Consider the following 13,259-nt stretch of genomic DNA (forward strand, 5'->3'; position numbering starts at 1 on the left):
CATAATCTAAACACAATAACGAAGCAGATGAGTTTGGGAAGGAATGATGCAAAATTAGAAACCCTCCTATTCAAGAATGAAGCCATATCAGAGTCAGAAAGCATCTCCTAATTAATGAGAAATGAAGGTATTGATAATCCACACCATGTAATCTTCTGGGAAAGAGTTGAAGTTTAAAACTATGGATGTTTTACACACAGACACACATGCATTTATTTCATAGTTGAGAAGCCATTTAAAATCGTGGTTATGATGGCCAAAGGGACAAAAATGAAACTGATAATAAATCTGACCCTAAACCCATACTGCTTTGAAGAAAGCTTTTCTTGGTAGTTCTGTTTTTAAATGATTATCTGAAAAAACAGTCTGAGTAAAAATGGTCTGAACCATTCTCTGTTTCAAAATAAGACTTTGTACATTATTGTCTGAGTGAAGAGCATTACCTTTGGAAGCAATTATAGGTAATACTTACATCTTTTTTTTTTTCCCCACTCAGGTGCCAGTTCAACAGATTCTGACAGTGAAAGTTTAGCGTTCAAATCAAAACCTGGAGCCATGCCACAGTAAGTACCTACAATTCCATCAATTATAAGCAAAGACTGTCAACAGAATTGTACTCTGTGATGCCACTTGTGTTGCGCTCTGAAGAGGTCAGCTAATGTCAATCAAGAACCAAATGCTTGAACCTAGAACACAGTTTTTAACTTATGAATTCGAACTTTGAAATCCGCATTTCATCATCGATGTGCCAGAGTCTAACCATCAACCATGTTAGTTTCAGTGACAACTAACAGGTTATAAATGTATGAAAGGAACACTTGTGTTGAGGGAAAATTACTTAAATCATTACTAAAACGTAAATGTCAACCAAGTTATCCATACATATTAGAACATATCTAATTAGGCCAGAAATGGGCTTCCATGTGGATGAAGTCTATTTCTAGTTAGATCTTGTCATGAAAATCTCAAAATTTAGTTTTTCCTACGAAGACATACAATGTTAGTATCTTAATCATTTTGCAAAAATAAAGTAAAATTGTTCCCATCCTCCCTGGGAGCAAAGACTGCCACCACGTTCGTCCTGCCTGCCGTTTGCTGCAGAAGATCTGAGGAGGCATGAAGAATACCAATGTCCAGGATCCACCACCAGAGAGCTGGCATCTGGGTTGGGCCCTCAGATTTAAAGGATTTTATTCTGCATTTGTGAATCCAAGCAGCTGTGAATTTTGCCGTGTGGCTCACAGTGTCTTGGTGCCCTGACCCTGTGTCAGGCCTGAGCGTCTGAGGTGGGAGAGCCGAGTTCAGGACATTGGACCAACAGAGACCTCCCGGCTCCGCGTAATATCAAACGGCCAAAGCTCTCCCAGAGATCCCCATCTCAATGCTAAGACCCAGCTCCATCAAAGACCAGCAAGCTACAGTTCTGGACACCCTATGCCAAACAACTAGCAAGACAGGAACACAACCCCACCCATTAGAAGAGAGGCTGCTTAGAATCATAACAAGGTCACAGACACCCCAAAACACACCACTGGATGCAGTCCTGCCCACCAGAAACACAAGATCCAGCCTCATCCACCAGAACACAGGCACCAGTCCCCTCCACAAGGAAACCTACACAACCTACTGAACCAACCTTAGCCACTGGGAGCAGACACCAAAAACAACAGGAACTACGAACCTGCAACCTGCGAAAAGGAGACCCCAAACACAGTAAGTTAAGCAAAATGAGAAGACAGAGAAACACACAGCAGATGAAGGAGCAAGGTAGAAACCCACCAGACCAAAAAAATGACGAGGAAATGGGCAGTCTACCTGAAAAAAAATTCAGAGTAATGATAGTAAAGATGATTCAAAATCTTGGAAATAGAATGGAGGAAACACAAGAAACGTTTAACAAGGACCTAGAAGAACTAAAGAGCAAACTAAACAATGATGAACAACACAATGAATGAAATTAAAAATTCTCTGGAAGGAATCAATAGCAGAATAACTGAGGCAGAAGAACGGATAAGTGACCTGGAAGATAAATTAGTGGAAATAACAACTGCAGAGCAGAATAAAGGGAAAAGAATGAAAAGAATTGAGGACAGTCTTGGAGACCTCTGGGACAACATTAAATGCACCAACATTTGAATTATAGGGGTCCCAGGAGAAGAAGAGAAAAAGAAAGGGACTGAGAAAATGTATGAAGAGATTATAGTGGAAAACTTCCCTAATATGGGAAAAGAAAGAGTCAAGTCCAGGAAGCACAGAGAGTCCCATACAGGATAAATCCAAGGAGAAACACACCAAGACACATATTAATCAAACTATCAAAAATTAAATAGAAAAAATATTAAAAGCAGCAAGGGAAAAACAACAAAAAACATACAAGGGAATCCCCATAAGATTAACAGCTGATCTTTCAGCAAGAACTCTGCAAGCCAGAAGGGAGTGGCAAGACATATTTAAGGTGATGAAAGGGAAAAACCTACAACCAAGATTACTCTACCCGGCAAGGATCTCATTCAGATTTGACAGAGAAATTAAACCTTTTACAGACAAGCAAAAGCTAAGAGAATTCAGCACCACCAAACCCGCTTTACAACAAATGCTAAAGGAAGTTCTCTAGGCAGGAAACACAAGAGAAGGAAAAGACCTGCAAAAACAAACCCAAAACAGTTAAGAAAATGGTAATAGGATCATACATATGAATAATTACCTTAAATGTAAATGGATTAAATGCTCCAGTCAAAACACATAAACTGGCTGAATGGATACGAAAACAAGACCCACATATATGCTCTCTACAAGGGACCCACTTCAGCCCTAGGGACACATACAGACTGAAAGTGAGGGGATGGAAAAAGATATTCCATGCAAATGGAAATCAAAAGAAAGCTGGAGGAGCAATTCTCGTACCAGACAGAATAGACTTTAAAATAAAGACTATTAGAAGAGACAAAGAAGGACACTACATAATGATCAAGGGATCAATCCAAGAAGAAGATACAACAATTGTAAATATTTATGCACCCAACATAGGAGCACCCCAATACATAAGGCAAATGCTAACAGCCCTAAAAGGGGAAGTTGGCAGTAACACAATCATAGTAGGGGACTTGAACACCCCACTTTCACCAATGGACAGATCATCCATAGTGAAAATAAATAAGGAAACACAGCTTTAAATGATACATTAAACAAGACGGACTTAATATTTATAGGAATTCCATCCAAAAACACCAGAATACACTTTCTTCTCAAGTGCTCACAGAACATTCTTCAGGATAGATCATATCTTGGGTCACACATCAAGCCTTGGTGAATTTAAGAAAATTGATATCGTATCAAGTATTTTTCTGACCACAACACTATGAGACTAGACATCAATTACAGGAAAAAATCAGTAAAAAATACAAACACATGAAGACTAAACAATGTACTACTAAATAACCAAGAGATGACTGAAGAAATCAAAGAGGAAATCAAAAAATACCTAGAAACAAATGACAATTAATACACGATGACCCAAAACCTATGGGATACAGCAAAAGCAGTTCTAAGAGGGAAGTTTATAGCAATACAATCCTACCTCAAGAAACAAGAAACACCTCAAATAACCTAACCTTACCCCTAAAGCAATTAGAGAAAGAAGAATAAAAAAACCCCCAAAGTTAGCAGAAGGAACTAAATCATAAAGATCAGATCAGAAATAAATGAAAAAGAAATGAAGGAAACAATAGCAAAGATCCATAAAACTAAAAGCTGGTTGTTCGAGAAGATAAAATTGATAAACCATTAGCCAGACTCATCAAGAAAAAGGAAAAAAAATCAATAGAATTAGAAATGAAAAAGGAGAAGTAACAACTGACACTGCAGAAATACAAAGGATCATGAGAGATTACTACAAGCAACAATATGCCAATAAAATGGACAGCCTGGAAGAAATGGACAAATTCTTAGAAAAGCACAACCTTCAGAGACTGAACCAGGAAGAAATAGAAAATTTAAACAGACCAATCACAAGCACTGAAATTGAGACTGTGATTAAAAATCTTTCAACAAACAAAAGCCCAGGACCAGATGGCTTCACAGGCGAATTCTGTCAAACATTTAGAGAAGAGCTAACACCGATCCTTCTCAAACTCTTCCAAAATATAGCCGAGAGAGGAACACTCCCCAACTCATTCTACGAGGCCACTATCACCCTAATAATACCAAAACGAGGCAAAGATGCCACAAAGAAAGAAAACTACAGGCCAATATCACTGATGAACATAGATGCAAAAATCCTCAACAAAATACTAGCAAACAGAATCCAACAGCACATTAAAAGGATCATACGCCATGATCAAGTGGGGTTTATTCCAGGAATGCAAGGATTCTTCAGTATACACAAATCAATCAATGTGATACACCATATTAACAAATTGAAGGAGAAAAGCCATATGATCATCTCAATAGATGCAGAGAAAGCTTTCAACAAAATTCAACACCCATTTATGATAAAAAGTCTCCAGAAAGTAGGCATAGAGGGAACTTTCCTCAACATAATAAAGGCCATATATGCCAAACCCACAGCCAACACCATCCTCAATGGTGAAAAACTGAAAGCATTTCCACTAAGATCAGGAACAAGACAAAGTTGCCCACTCTCACCACTCTTATTCAACATAGTTTTGGAATTTTTAGCCACGGCAATCAGAGAAGAAAAAGAAATAAAAGGAATCCAAATCGGAAAAGAAGAAGTAAAACTGTCACTCTTTGCAGATGACATGATACTATGCATAGAGAATCCTAAAGATGGTACCAGAAAACTACTAGAGCTAATCAATGAATTTGGTAAAGTAACAGGATACAAAATTAATGCACAGAAATCTCTTGCATTCCTATACACTAATGATGAAAAATCTGAAAGAGCAATTAAGGAAACATTCCCATTTACCAGTGCAACAAAAAGAATAAAATACCTAGGAATAAACCTACCTAAGGAGGCAAAAGACCTTATGCAGAAAACTATAAGTCACTGATGAAAGAAATTAAAGATGTTACAAACAGTTGGAGAGATACACCATGTTCTTGGATTGGAAGAATCAACATCGTGAAAATGACTATACTACCCAAAGCAATCCATAGGTTCATTGCAATCCCTGTCAAACTACCAATGGCGTTTTTCACAGAACTAGAGCAAAAAATTTCACAGTTTGTATGGAAACAAAAAAGATCCTGAATAGCCAAACCAATCTTGAGAAAGAAAAACGGAGTTGGAGGAATCAGGCTCCCTGACTTCAGACTCTACTACAAAGCTACAGTAATCAAGATAGTATGGTACTGGCACAGAAAGAGAAATATAGATCAATGGAACAGGATAGAAAGCCCAGAGATGAACCCATGCACATATGGCCACCTTATTTTTGGTAAAGGAGGCAAGAATATACAATGGAGAAAAGACAGTTTCTTCAATAAGTGGTGCTGGGAAAACTGGACAGCTACATGTAAAAGAATGAAATTAGAACACTCCCTAACACCATACACAAAAATACACTCAAAATGGATTAAAGACCTAAATGTAAGGCCAGACACTATAAAACTCTTAGAGGAAAACATAGGCAGAACACTCTATCACATCAATCACAGCAAGATCCTTTTTGACCCACCTCCTAGAGAAATGGAAATAAAAACAAAAATAAACAAATGGGACCTAACTAAACTTAAAAGCCTTTGCACAGCAAAGGAAACCATAAACAAGATGAAAAGACAACCCTCACAATGGGAGAAAATATTTGCAAATGAAGCAACTGACAAAGGATTAATGTCCAAGATTTACAAGCAGCTCATGCAGCTCAATATCAAAAAAACAACCCAATCCAAAAATGGACAGAAGACCTAACTAGACATTTCCACAAAGAAGATATACAGATTGCCAACAAACACATGAAAGAATGCTCAACATCACCCATCATTAGCGAAATGCAAATCAAAACTACAATGAGGTATCAGCTCACACCCGTCAGAATGGCCATCATCAAAAAATCTACAAACAGTAAGTGCTGGAGAGGGTGTGGAGAAAAGGGAACTCTCTTGCACTGTTGGTGGGAATGTAAATTGATACAGCCACTATGGAGAACAGTATGGAGGTTCCTTAAAAAACTAAAAATAGAACTACCATATGACCCAGCAGTCCCACTACTGGGCATATACCCTGAGAAAACCATAATTCAAAGAGTCATGTACCACAGTGTTCACTGCAGCTCTATTCACAATAGCCAGGACGTGGAAGCGACAGATGAATAGATAAAGAAGATGTGTCACGTATATACAGTGGAATATTACTCAGCCATAAAAAGAAACGAAATTGAGCTATTTATAGTGAGGTGGATGGACCTAGAGACTGTCATGCACAGCGAAGTAAGTCAGAAAGAGAAAAATAAATACCGTATGCTAACATATACATATGGAATCTAAAAAAAAAAAAAGGTTTTGAAGGATCTAGGGGCAGGACGGGAATAAAGACGCAGACGTAGAGAATGGACGTGAGGACACGGGGAGGGGGAAGGGTAAGCTGGGACGAAGTGAGAGAGTGGCATGGACTTATACACACCACCAAATGTAAAATAGCTAGCTAGTGGGAAGCAGCCGCATAGCACAGGGAGATCAGCTTGGCGCTTTGTGACCACCTAGAGGGGTGGGATAGGGAGGGTGGGAGGGAGACGCAAGAGGGAGGAGTTATAGGGATAGCTGATTCACTTTGTTATACAGCAGAAACTAACACACCATTGTAAAGCAGTTATACGCCAATAAAGATGTTTTTTAAAAATAAAAAATAAAGTAAAATCTACTGAAATTTTGTAGAAAACTCCATGGACATCGAGATCGTGGTAATACATTTCATTGATTTGCTAGTATATACATAATAATTATAGCCATTTAACATCCAATAGTCACTGAATATTCATGTTAAAGGGATCTTAATAAGATCACATACTCTGCCACCTGTGCATCCAGCCAGTTATCTCAGGTTTAGTGAAGTGACATGAGTCGCTTGAGATTACACAGCCCATGACTTAGCAAAATTGGGCCTGGAAACAAGTCTAAGTTTTATGCACCAAAGCAAAAATTCCAAGATACTCTTGACTTTACACAGTGAGAAGCCAGAACAAAGAACAGCCGCTAGACTGAAAATAGACAATGAGAACTCTGCATTAAATATAGAACCCCCAACCCTACACGTTTTACGTATCTGCTTAGTGTTAGAGACTGACCTTTTTCCAAGTATTTTCTTTTCTCTTAGGATTTCCAGTTCGGTAATTTCAGCTCTCTGGTAAGAGCTGAGATACATAGTTACATGAGCCATTTTTCCTTTTTCTGTGTGTTTTGTTTACTAATGTCTAGGGCCATCTGTGCCTATACTGACCACCGCTATTCTAACTGTAGGTTGTGGGTCCTGATGTCGGAAGCACTTACAGTTGAAGCGGGTTGAGTAGACATAAAGAAACTGGGCTGTTCTGTGGAAATGTTTCAAAGAATACTTCCTGCTTAAAAAATTCTGAGTGAACCCTTGGCCCCTTATCTTCCAGGGCTCAGAAGAAAACAACTTCCGTTTCCTTGACGATAGGATCATCATCTCCAAAGACAGGGGTGACCACAGCTGTGATTCAGCCACTGTCTGTCCCTGTTCAACAGGTAAGTGTTCCACAGCCTACAAGGAGTCAAACTCACTGAAGTTTTCCCGTCCTCTAAGAGCTAAACAGATAATACAGAAAAAAATTCGCTTTCCTTCCCTTCACCATGCAGTTTTATCCTGCTTTTTTATTTCACTGTAAGACTGCTTTATCCAAGAAAGAAAAGCAGTAGAAATGACTGGAAAGCCATTGTAGTAAGTTTACTTTGCAAAACACAAACCATGAAGGTTTTTTTAATGTAAAAGATTAAAATCTAGATGTTTCTGAATCAACTGTGATACTTTGTGCTGTGACGAGTATCTTCAAAGCCAACACTTTTGAAATGTGAACTCATTCCTACCTCCTAAGTGTGCCTAAGGAACATCGGTGTGCCCTCCAGGTACTGGGCACCCGTGGGTATTTTAGAAATTCTAGTATGTGACTCACTGTGATGTGTAGCGTACACAGCCAGTGAAGAAAACACATCTGAGATCATAAACTGGAAAGGAGCCAACCAGTAGAAGTTACTCAGCGATGGCACGTATAGTAGGTATTTCCTTTAAACCCCTAACCCAGAGTGGACTTTACAGAAATAGTTGTGATTAAGGCAGTGGACTCCTTTTAGTGTTTGATATTTAAGTATTGGTAAGTATGTAATGAATGCTAAGCCCTGTCAGCGGCCGTGCTGTCACTCACACGGGTCCCTCTTGGGCACCGTCCCCGTAACGCCAGGTCATAGAGCCCATCTTTTCAGCGGTTCGTATGTTCCAAGTTTGACCCATGTGCCTCTGCTTTTCAGGCTCCCAGCCCCACCTCGTGCCTCTGCCGGCCAGATGGACCCACAGCCGCCTGCTTCCCGCCTGTTTTCACCAAGGTCTGGCATCTGTGCGTCTCATTCAGTGGGTCTGCTCTGGGCCTTAGGTGCCATTCCCCTGTGGCTTTGTGGAGCAGTGTTTAAAAATTACAACGAGTGGATGAGCAGGCTCTTTTCATGGTTACCTTTGGGCTGAGTAGATATTCGTTGCACAGCTGCTGTGTGACCGTAATTTGTAAAGGGTGTGAGAGAGGTGGCCCTGCTCACGTTGGACCTGACAGAGCTCAGAATAGACTGGGAAACAGTACAAGAAACAACACAAAATGCTGCGTAGGGAACTGGGAGAACCGGCAAGTTTTATAGACATTTTTTAAAAAAACTGACTAATTTTCAGTTTGTCCAAGTTGGTGTTTTGTGTTGCCAGGCTGATGACATGCATTTCATTGGTCAACTGGTCAGCTCAGAAATGGTCCCATGTAGTATTTCTTCTCTGTTTCCTACCCCCCTTTTTGAGAAAGTTATAAACTTTATTTTTTTTAGTGGAGTGTAGTTGATTTACAGTGTTGTGTTAGTTTTAGGTGTATAGCAAAGTGATTCTGTTATACATAGACTTTTTTTCAGATTCTTTTCCCTTATAAGTTATTACAAAGTATTGAGTATAGTTCACTGCGTCATATAGTAGGTCCTTGTTGTCTATCTCTTACACGTTATAGTGTGTTCATGTCAATCCCAAACTCCTAATTTATCCCCCCTCCTTTCCCCTTTGGTAATCATAAGTTTTCTATGTCTGTAGGTCTGTTTCTGTTTTGTATATAAGTTCATTGTGTCAGTTTTTTTTATTTGAAAGACATTTTAAAAGGCACAAGTAAAGGGAGAGGTTGCACCATGCCTGTGCACCAGTACACTGTCAGAAGTCATGACCCTAGACCAGTCTCTAAATTCAATGCAAATCTAGCTCAAATTCCAACAGGTTCCTTGTTTTTATTTGTGTTTGTTGTTGAACTTGGCCGTTCGATTCTAAATATTTTGTGGAAGAAAAAGCGACGCAGAGCAGCCAGGGCCCTCCTGCACAAGCAGGAGGAAATGGTGTTAGGGATCTGAGATGTCAAGACTTCCGAAGGCCAGAGCATCAGGAGAGCAGTGCTGGCTCAAGGCTGGACAAACGGACGAACGAGGCCCAGAGAGCGCCCACAAGACACCCAAGCAACCCACGGTCACTGAGCAGGGTGGGTTCTTCAGCAGAGGTGGGCCCCGACCTCACACTTTTCACAAAAATCAATTCCAAGTACCTAAAGACAGATGTGAAAGCAGTTTCTATAAACCCATCATCTAAAAGCTATAAATCTGCAAGGCAGCCAAGAAGAGCATCTGAATAGTCTTCATGTAGGGAATGATTTCTCTTTCCTAAGCCAGCCTGCATCCAGCTTGCTTAAAGACCTTTTCATAAACAGGGTATTGACCGGAGGATGCAACAAATGATAATTGTTGACAGCAACATTGAAGTCGCCTCCCAGGATAAAATACCCAAAAAGAAAGAAAACAAGGCATGTCAAACCTGCCAACAACCGTGTCGGTGTAACTGCCCATGAGGTCGTCCATCCTTTGGTGCTTAGAGCAGGAGTTGTTTACGGAGGGGTGGGCACGACACGTTTACCTGTAGTTTAAGAGTTTTTCTCAAGCAGCCTCGTGAAACTGGCCGAGAAATCTGTGTTACCTGCCACACTATTGCTGGGGACACAGTTGATTTTGGAGCCAGAGCCGATCAAGCGTGTCCTGGTGGCACCAGGGAGGGGAGAGGCCCCGAGAGTTTCCTTTCCTCCCTCAGGGCCACGGAATTCCTCCAGGGCCATGAGAGACCCTCAGTCCCAGGCATACACCCTGTTCCTTTCCCCTGCAGTGCAGTCCAGCTCCTGAGACAGAGGTTCCAGCAGCAGTGTCCCCCCTTCCCCAGAGAAAACCAGGAAGCGTTCTCTGAGCTTAATAGAAAGAAAAGCAAACCAGAATTCAGCATTTTTACAAAGCTTGAGTTTTTAAGTTGCAAACTGTAGAGTGGCCGGAGCTCAGGGCCATGTCCCCGTGCCTGCAGCTCCATGTCCTGGGTCTGGACAGTGGATGTCCCCCCCGTTCTGTATGGTCTTCTTCTTCCTCACTGGCACCTGTGCCCTTTCCCTGTGGGCGGTGCCTCTCCCTGCTCTGCACTGTCCTTTGGGGGCCTGGGCTCTGGTTCCGGAGGGGATGGTGGTGACAGGGGGTGGCCTGGGCTTTGCAAGTCCACTGGTGCCTCCATCCATGCTCTCCCACGTCGCTGGGAAAGGTTCCCCGGGGCTGAGCCGGAGCCGCAGAGCTGGCGGGGACAGCGGGGCTGTGAGTCACAGGGACACACGTGGGGCCAGGAGAGTGGCCTGCTCCGTGTGGTGTTTCTCCCCAGAGCGGTAGACCCTCCAAGGAATCTCAGTACCACGTGGACCTGACAACGAGAGATGCTCTTCTGTGGACCCTGAAACACCCAGGGGTCCCAGAGTCTGCCGAGTGGACGACCCTGACTGCCAAGGTCAGCCTCTGAAGGTGACTCTTGGCCTCCCTTGGGGTCATCACTGTGGTTCCTACGAGCGAACCATGTTTACGGTGGCTTCTGTCAAGAGAAAAAGCTCACTCCAGGAGGGGCCAGGTGGCACACCTGGGCTAACTGCAGAGGTTTGACTGTATAAAGTCTTTGGCACCTTCCCATTTACCACCTATGTGATTTTCCAGTGTTTGAACAAAATGCATAATCCTAGGAGCAAACAGAGTCCCCCTGTGGTGTCTGAAGGCTCACACATGAAGAGTATTTGTGCAGCATCTGTAACGTGCTGTGAACACTTCCCGGACAAGCCGGGGGGGTTGATTCATCCGTCCACATAAGCTGGACCCCGTGGGCCAAATCTTCCCTGCTGATCTGCTAAATCAGCGCTTTCTTGACCAATCAGAAAGTGAAAGTCAATTTAAAACCAGAGATTTTCCTACAGTTAAAAGTAAGGGTGGAGTGAGAATGCACTCAGAAGTAGATAATAATCTTCACCTTTCCATTAAAAAAAAAAACAAAAAGACCTTAGCCACCAAAATGCTCATGAAATGCCTTCCCGGACTTCGCAGTAGACTTTTATGGTCCTGCCCGCATCATGGACTTTGAGGATTCCCACGGGGCCGGGGCACACACAGTTGCTGCAGGGTCTGTTGTTCCCAGCACACCATTGGCTGGCTGTTCAGAAAAATGTAAAAAGCAAAAACAGAAATAGAAGAAAAAAAAAAAACCAACTTCCTGATGTGAATTTGTTTGCTTTGGGTCTCTGCATAGGTGAATTACTTGATCATATTTGACATCTTTTAAGAATTCTTCATGTCCTTTATCAGATGCAATACTCTGTAGTCAGAAGGGTAGATAGCCAGAAAGTTTCAGTGGGCCCGTGGCTAAGCGATTGCAGAGGGGAAGGGCAGAGTGCGGACACCTGGAAGGGGCCAGTTATTCCTTTAGTATTTAATAGCCAGTTTACAAGCTTCACGTCTTTGCATCTGTGAAGCCAAACGCATTTATGGTCTGTTGGGTTGTAAACATTTATTGGGCTGGAGTTGGAGTAGGTGGCACCAGGGTGACAGCAGGGGAAGAGGCAAGGAAGGTCAGGTGGGGGAAGTGCTCCTGTCTTCTTATTTCACTCAGAATCTCCAAATGAGAAAATGCCAACCCTCATCCTGGTAAAGTGGACCCAGGAAGCTGGCGGGCAGAGGTGGCGCCCCGCGACAAGCTCAGAGCTTGGGAGACAAGTGGGGTCTCCTTGCCTTCCTGTCTGGGTCTCTCAGGAATCTACACTCAGATGGAGTGCGATTCTTTAAAGACGTTTGCGTTCCACCAGCTCACTCTTCAGTGTAGATAAAGGTACCCGTTACCGTAAAATTCCATGAATACTAGAGCCGTACCTTTGCAGGGTGGGCCCAGCGTTTCTGCCGGCCCCATGGGAAGCCTTACTTACTTCATTACATGCAGTTAAAGGTGTTTCTCCTGAGCTGATTTTATGATGCAAAGCCTGCGTTTGCTTCTCTAAGGTTGGGAAGTGTTGCTCTCTGTTGTGAAGCTGGGTGAGACCACACCAAGGCCTTACGTGCACGGATCCTTGCATTTCAGGAGCTGCAAAGCATCTCAGCCTCCAAGGGACAGGCAGCCGTGCTGGAGTGCCGGGTCCGAGGCACGCCCCCACTGCAGGTCCAGTGGTTCCGACAAGGCAGTGAAATCCAGGACTCTCCAGACTTCCGGATCCTCCAGAAAAGTAAGGAGAGGGGCCCGTCCCACCACCCCCAGGTCTGACCAAGCCCTCTTGTCCAGCTCCAGGAGAACCGGGAAGGGCTTAGTCACTGAGATGCATGGATTTCTTCCTCCCCCCTCCCTCCCTCCCTCCCTCCCTCCCTCCCTCCCTCCCTCCCTCCCTCCCTTCCTTTCTTTGCGTTTTGTTTTAATATTTAATTTAATTTTTACTTTATATTGGAAGATAGTTGATTTACAGTTTTGTGTTAGTTTCAGGTGTACAGCAAGGTGATTCAGTTATATGTATACATATAGTCATTCTTTCTCAGAGTCTTTTCCCATGTAGAATATTACAGAATATTGAGTAGAGTTTCCTGTGCCATACAGTAGGTCCTTGTTGATTATCTAATTTATATACTGTAGTGTGAGGTGCATAGATTTCTGTTCTCCGAGTGGGGAGGGCGTGCAGGGTGCAGCACATTAAAGCCGCCCTGATGGAGTTTGTCTTCACCATTTCTGCAGACAT

The 13,259-nt window shown here is 42.5% G+C and overlaps 1 protein-coding gene across 1 annotated transcript in view; it reads left to right on the plus strand.

The window, feature by feature from the left end:
- The window catches only part of PALLD (palladin, cytoskeletal associated protein), a 382,354-nt gene that overhangs the window by 160,981 nt on the left and 208,114 nt on the right, over window positions 1-13,259 (plus strand). Inside the window, exons 3-6 of the mRNA XM_089912674.1 lie at window positions 497-563; window positions 7,563-7,668; window positions 8,446-8,520; window positions 12,617-12,758. Coding sequence (XP_089768800.1) covers window positions 497-563; window positions 7,563-7,668; window positions 8,446-8,520; window positions 12,617-12,758 — 390 coding nt within the window. The remainder of the gene's footprint in view (window positions 1-496; window positions 564-7,562; window positions 7,669-8,445; window positions 8,521-12,616; window positions 12,759-13,259) is intronic.

This window comes from Delphinapterus leucas, chromosome 6, assembly GCF_059928025.1.
Source record: "Delphinapterus leucas isolate spDelLeu-1000000601 "Yukka" chromosome 6, BTC_Dleu_Yukka2, whole genome shotgun sequence".
NCBI classification, from domain to species: Eukaryota; Metazoa; Chordata; class Mammalia; order Artiodactyla; family Monodontidae; genus Delphinapterus; species Delphinapterus leucas.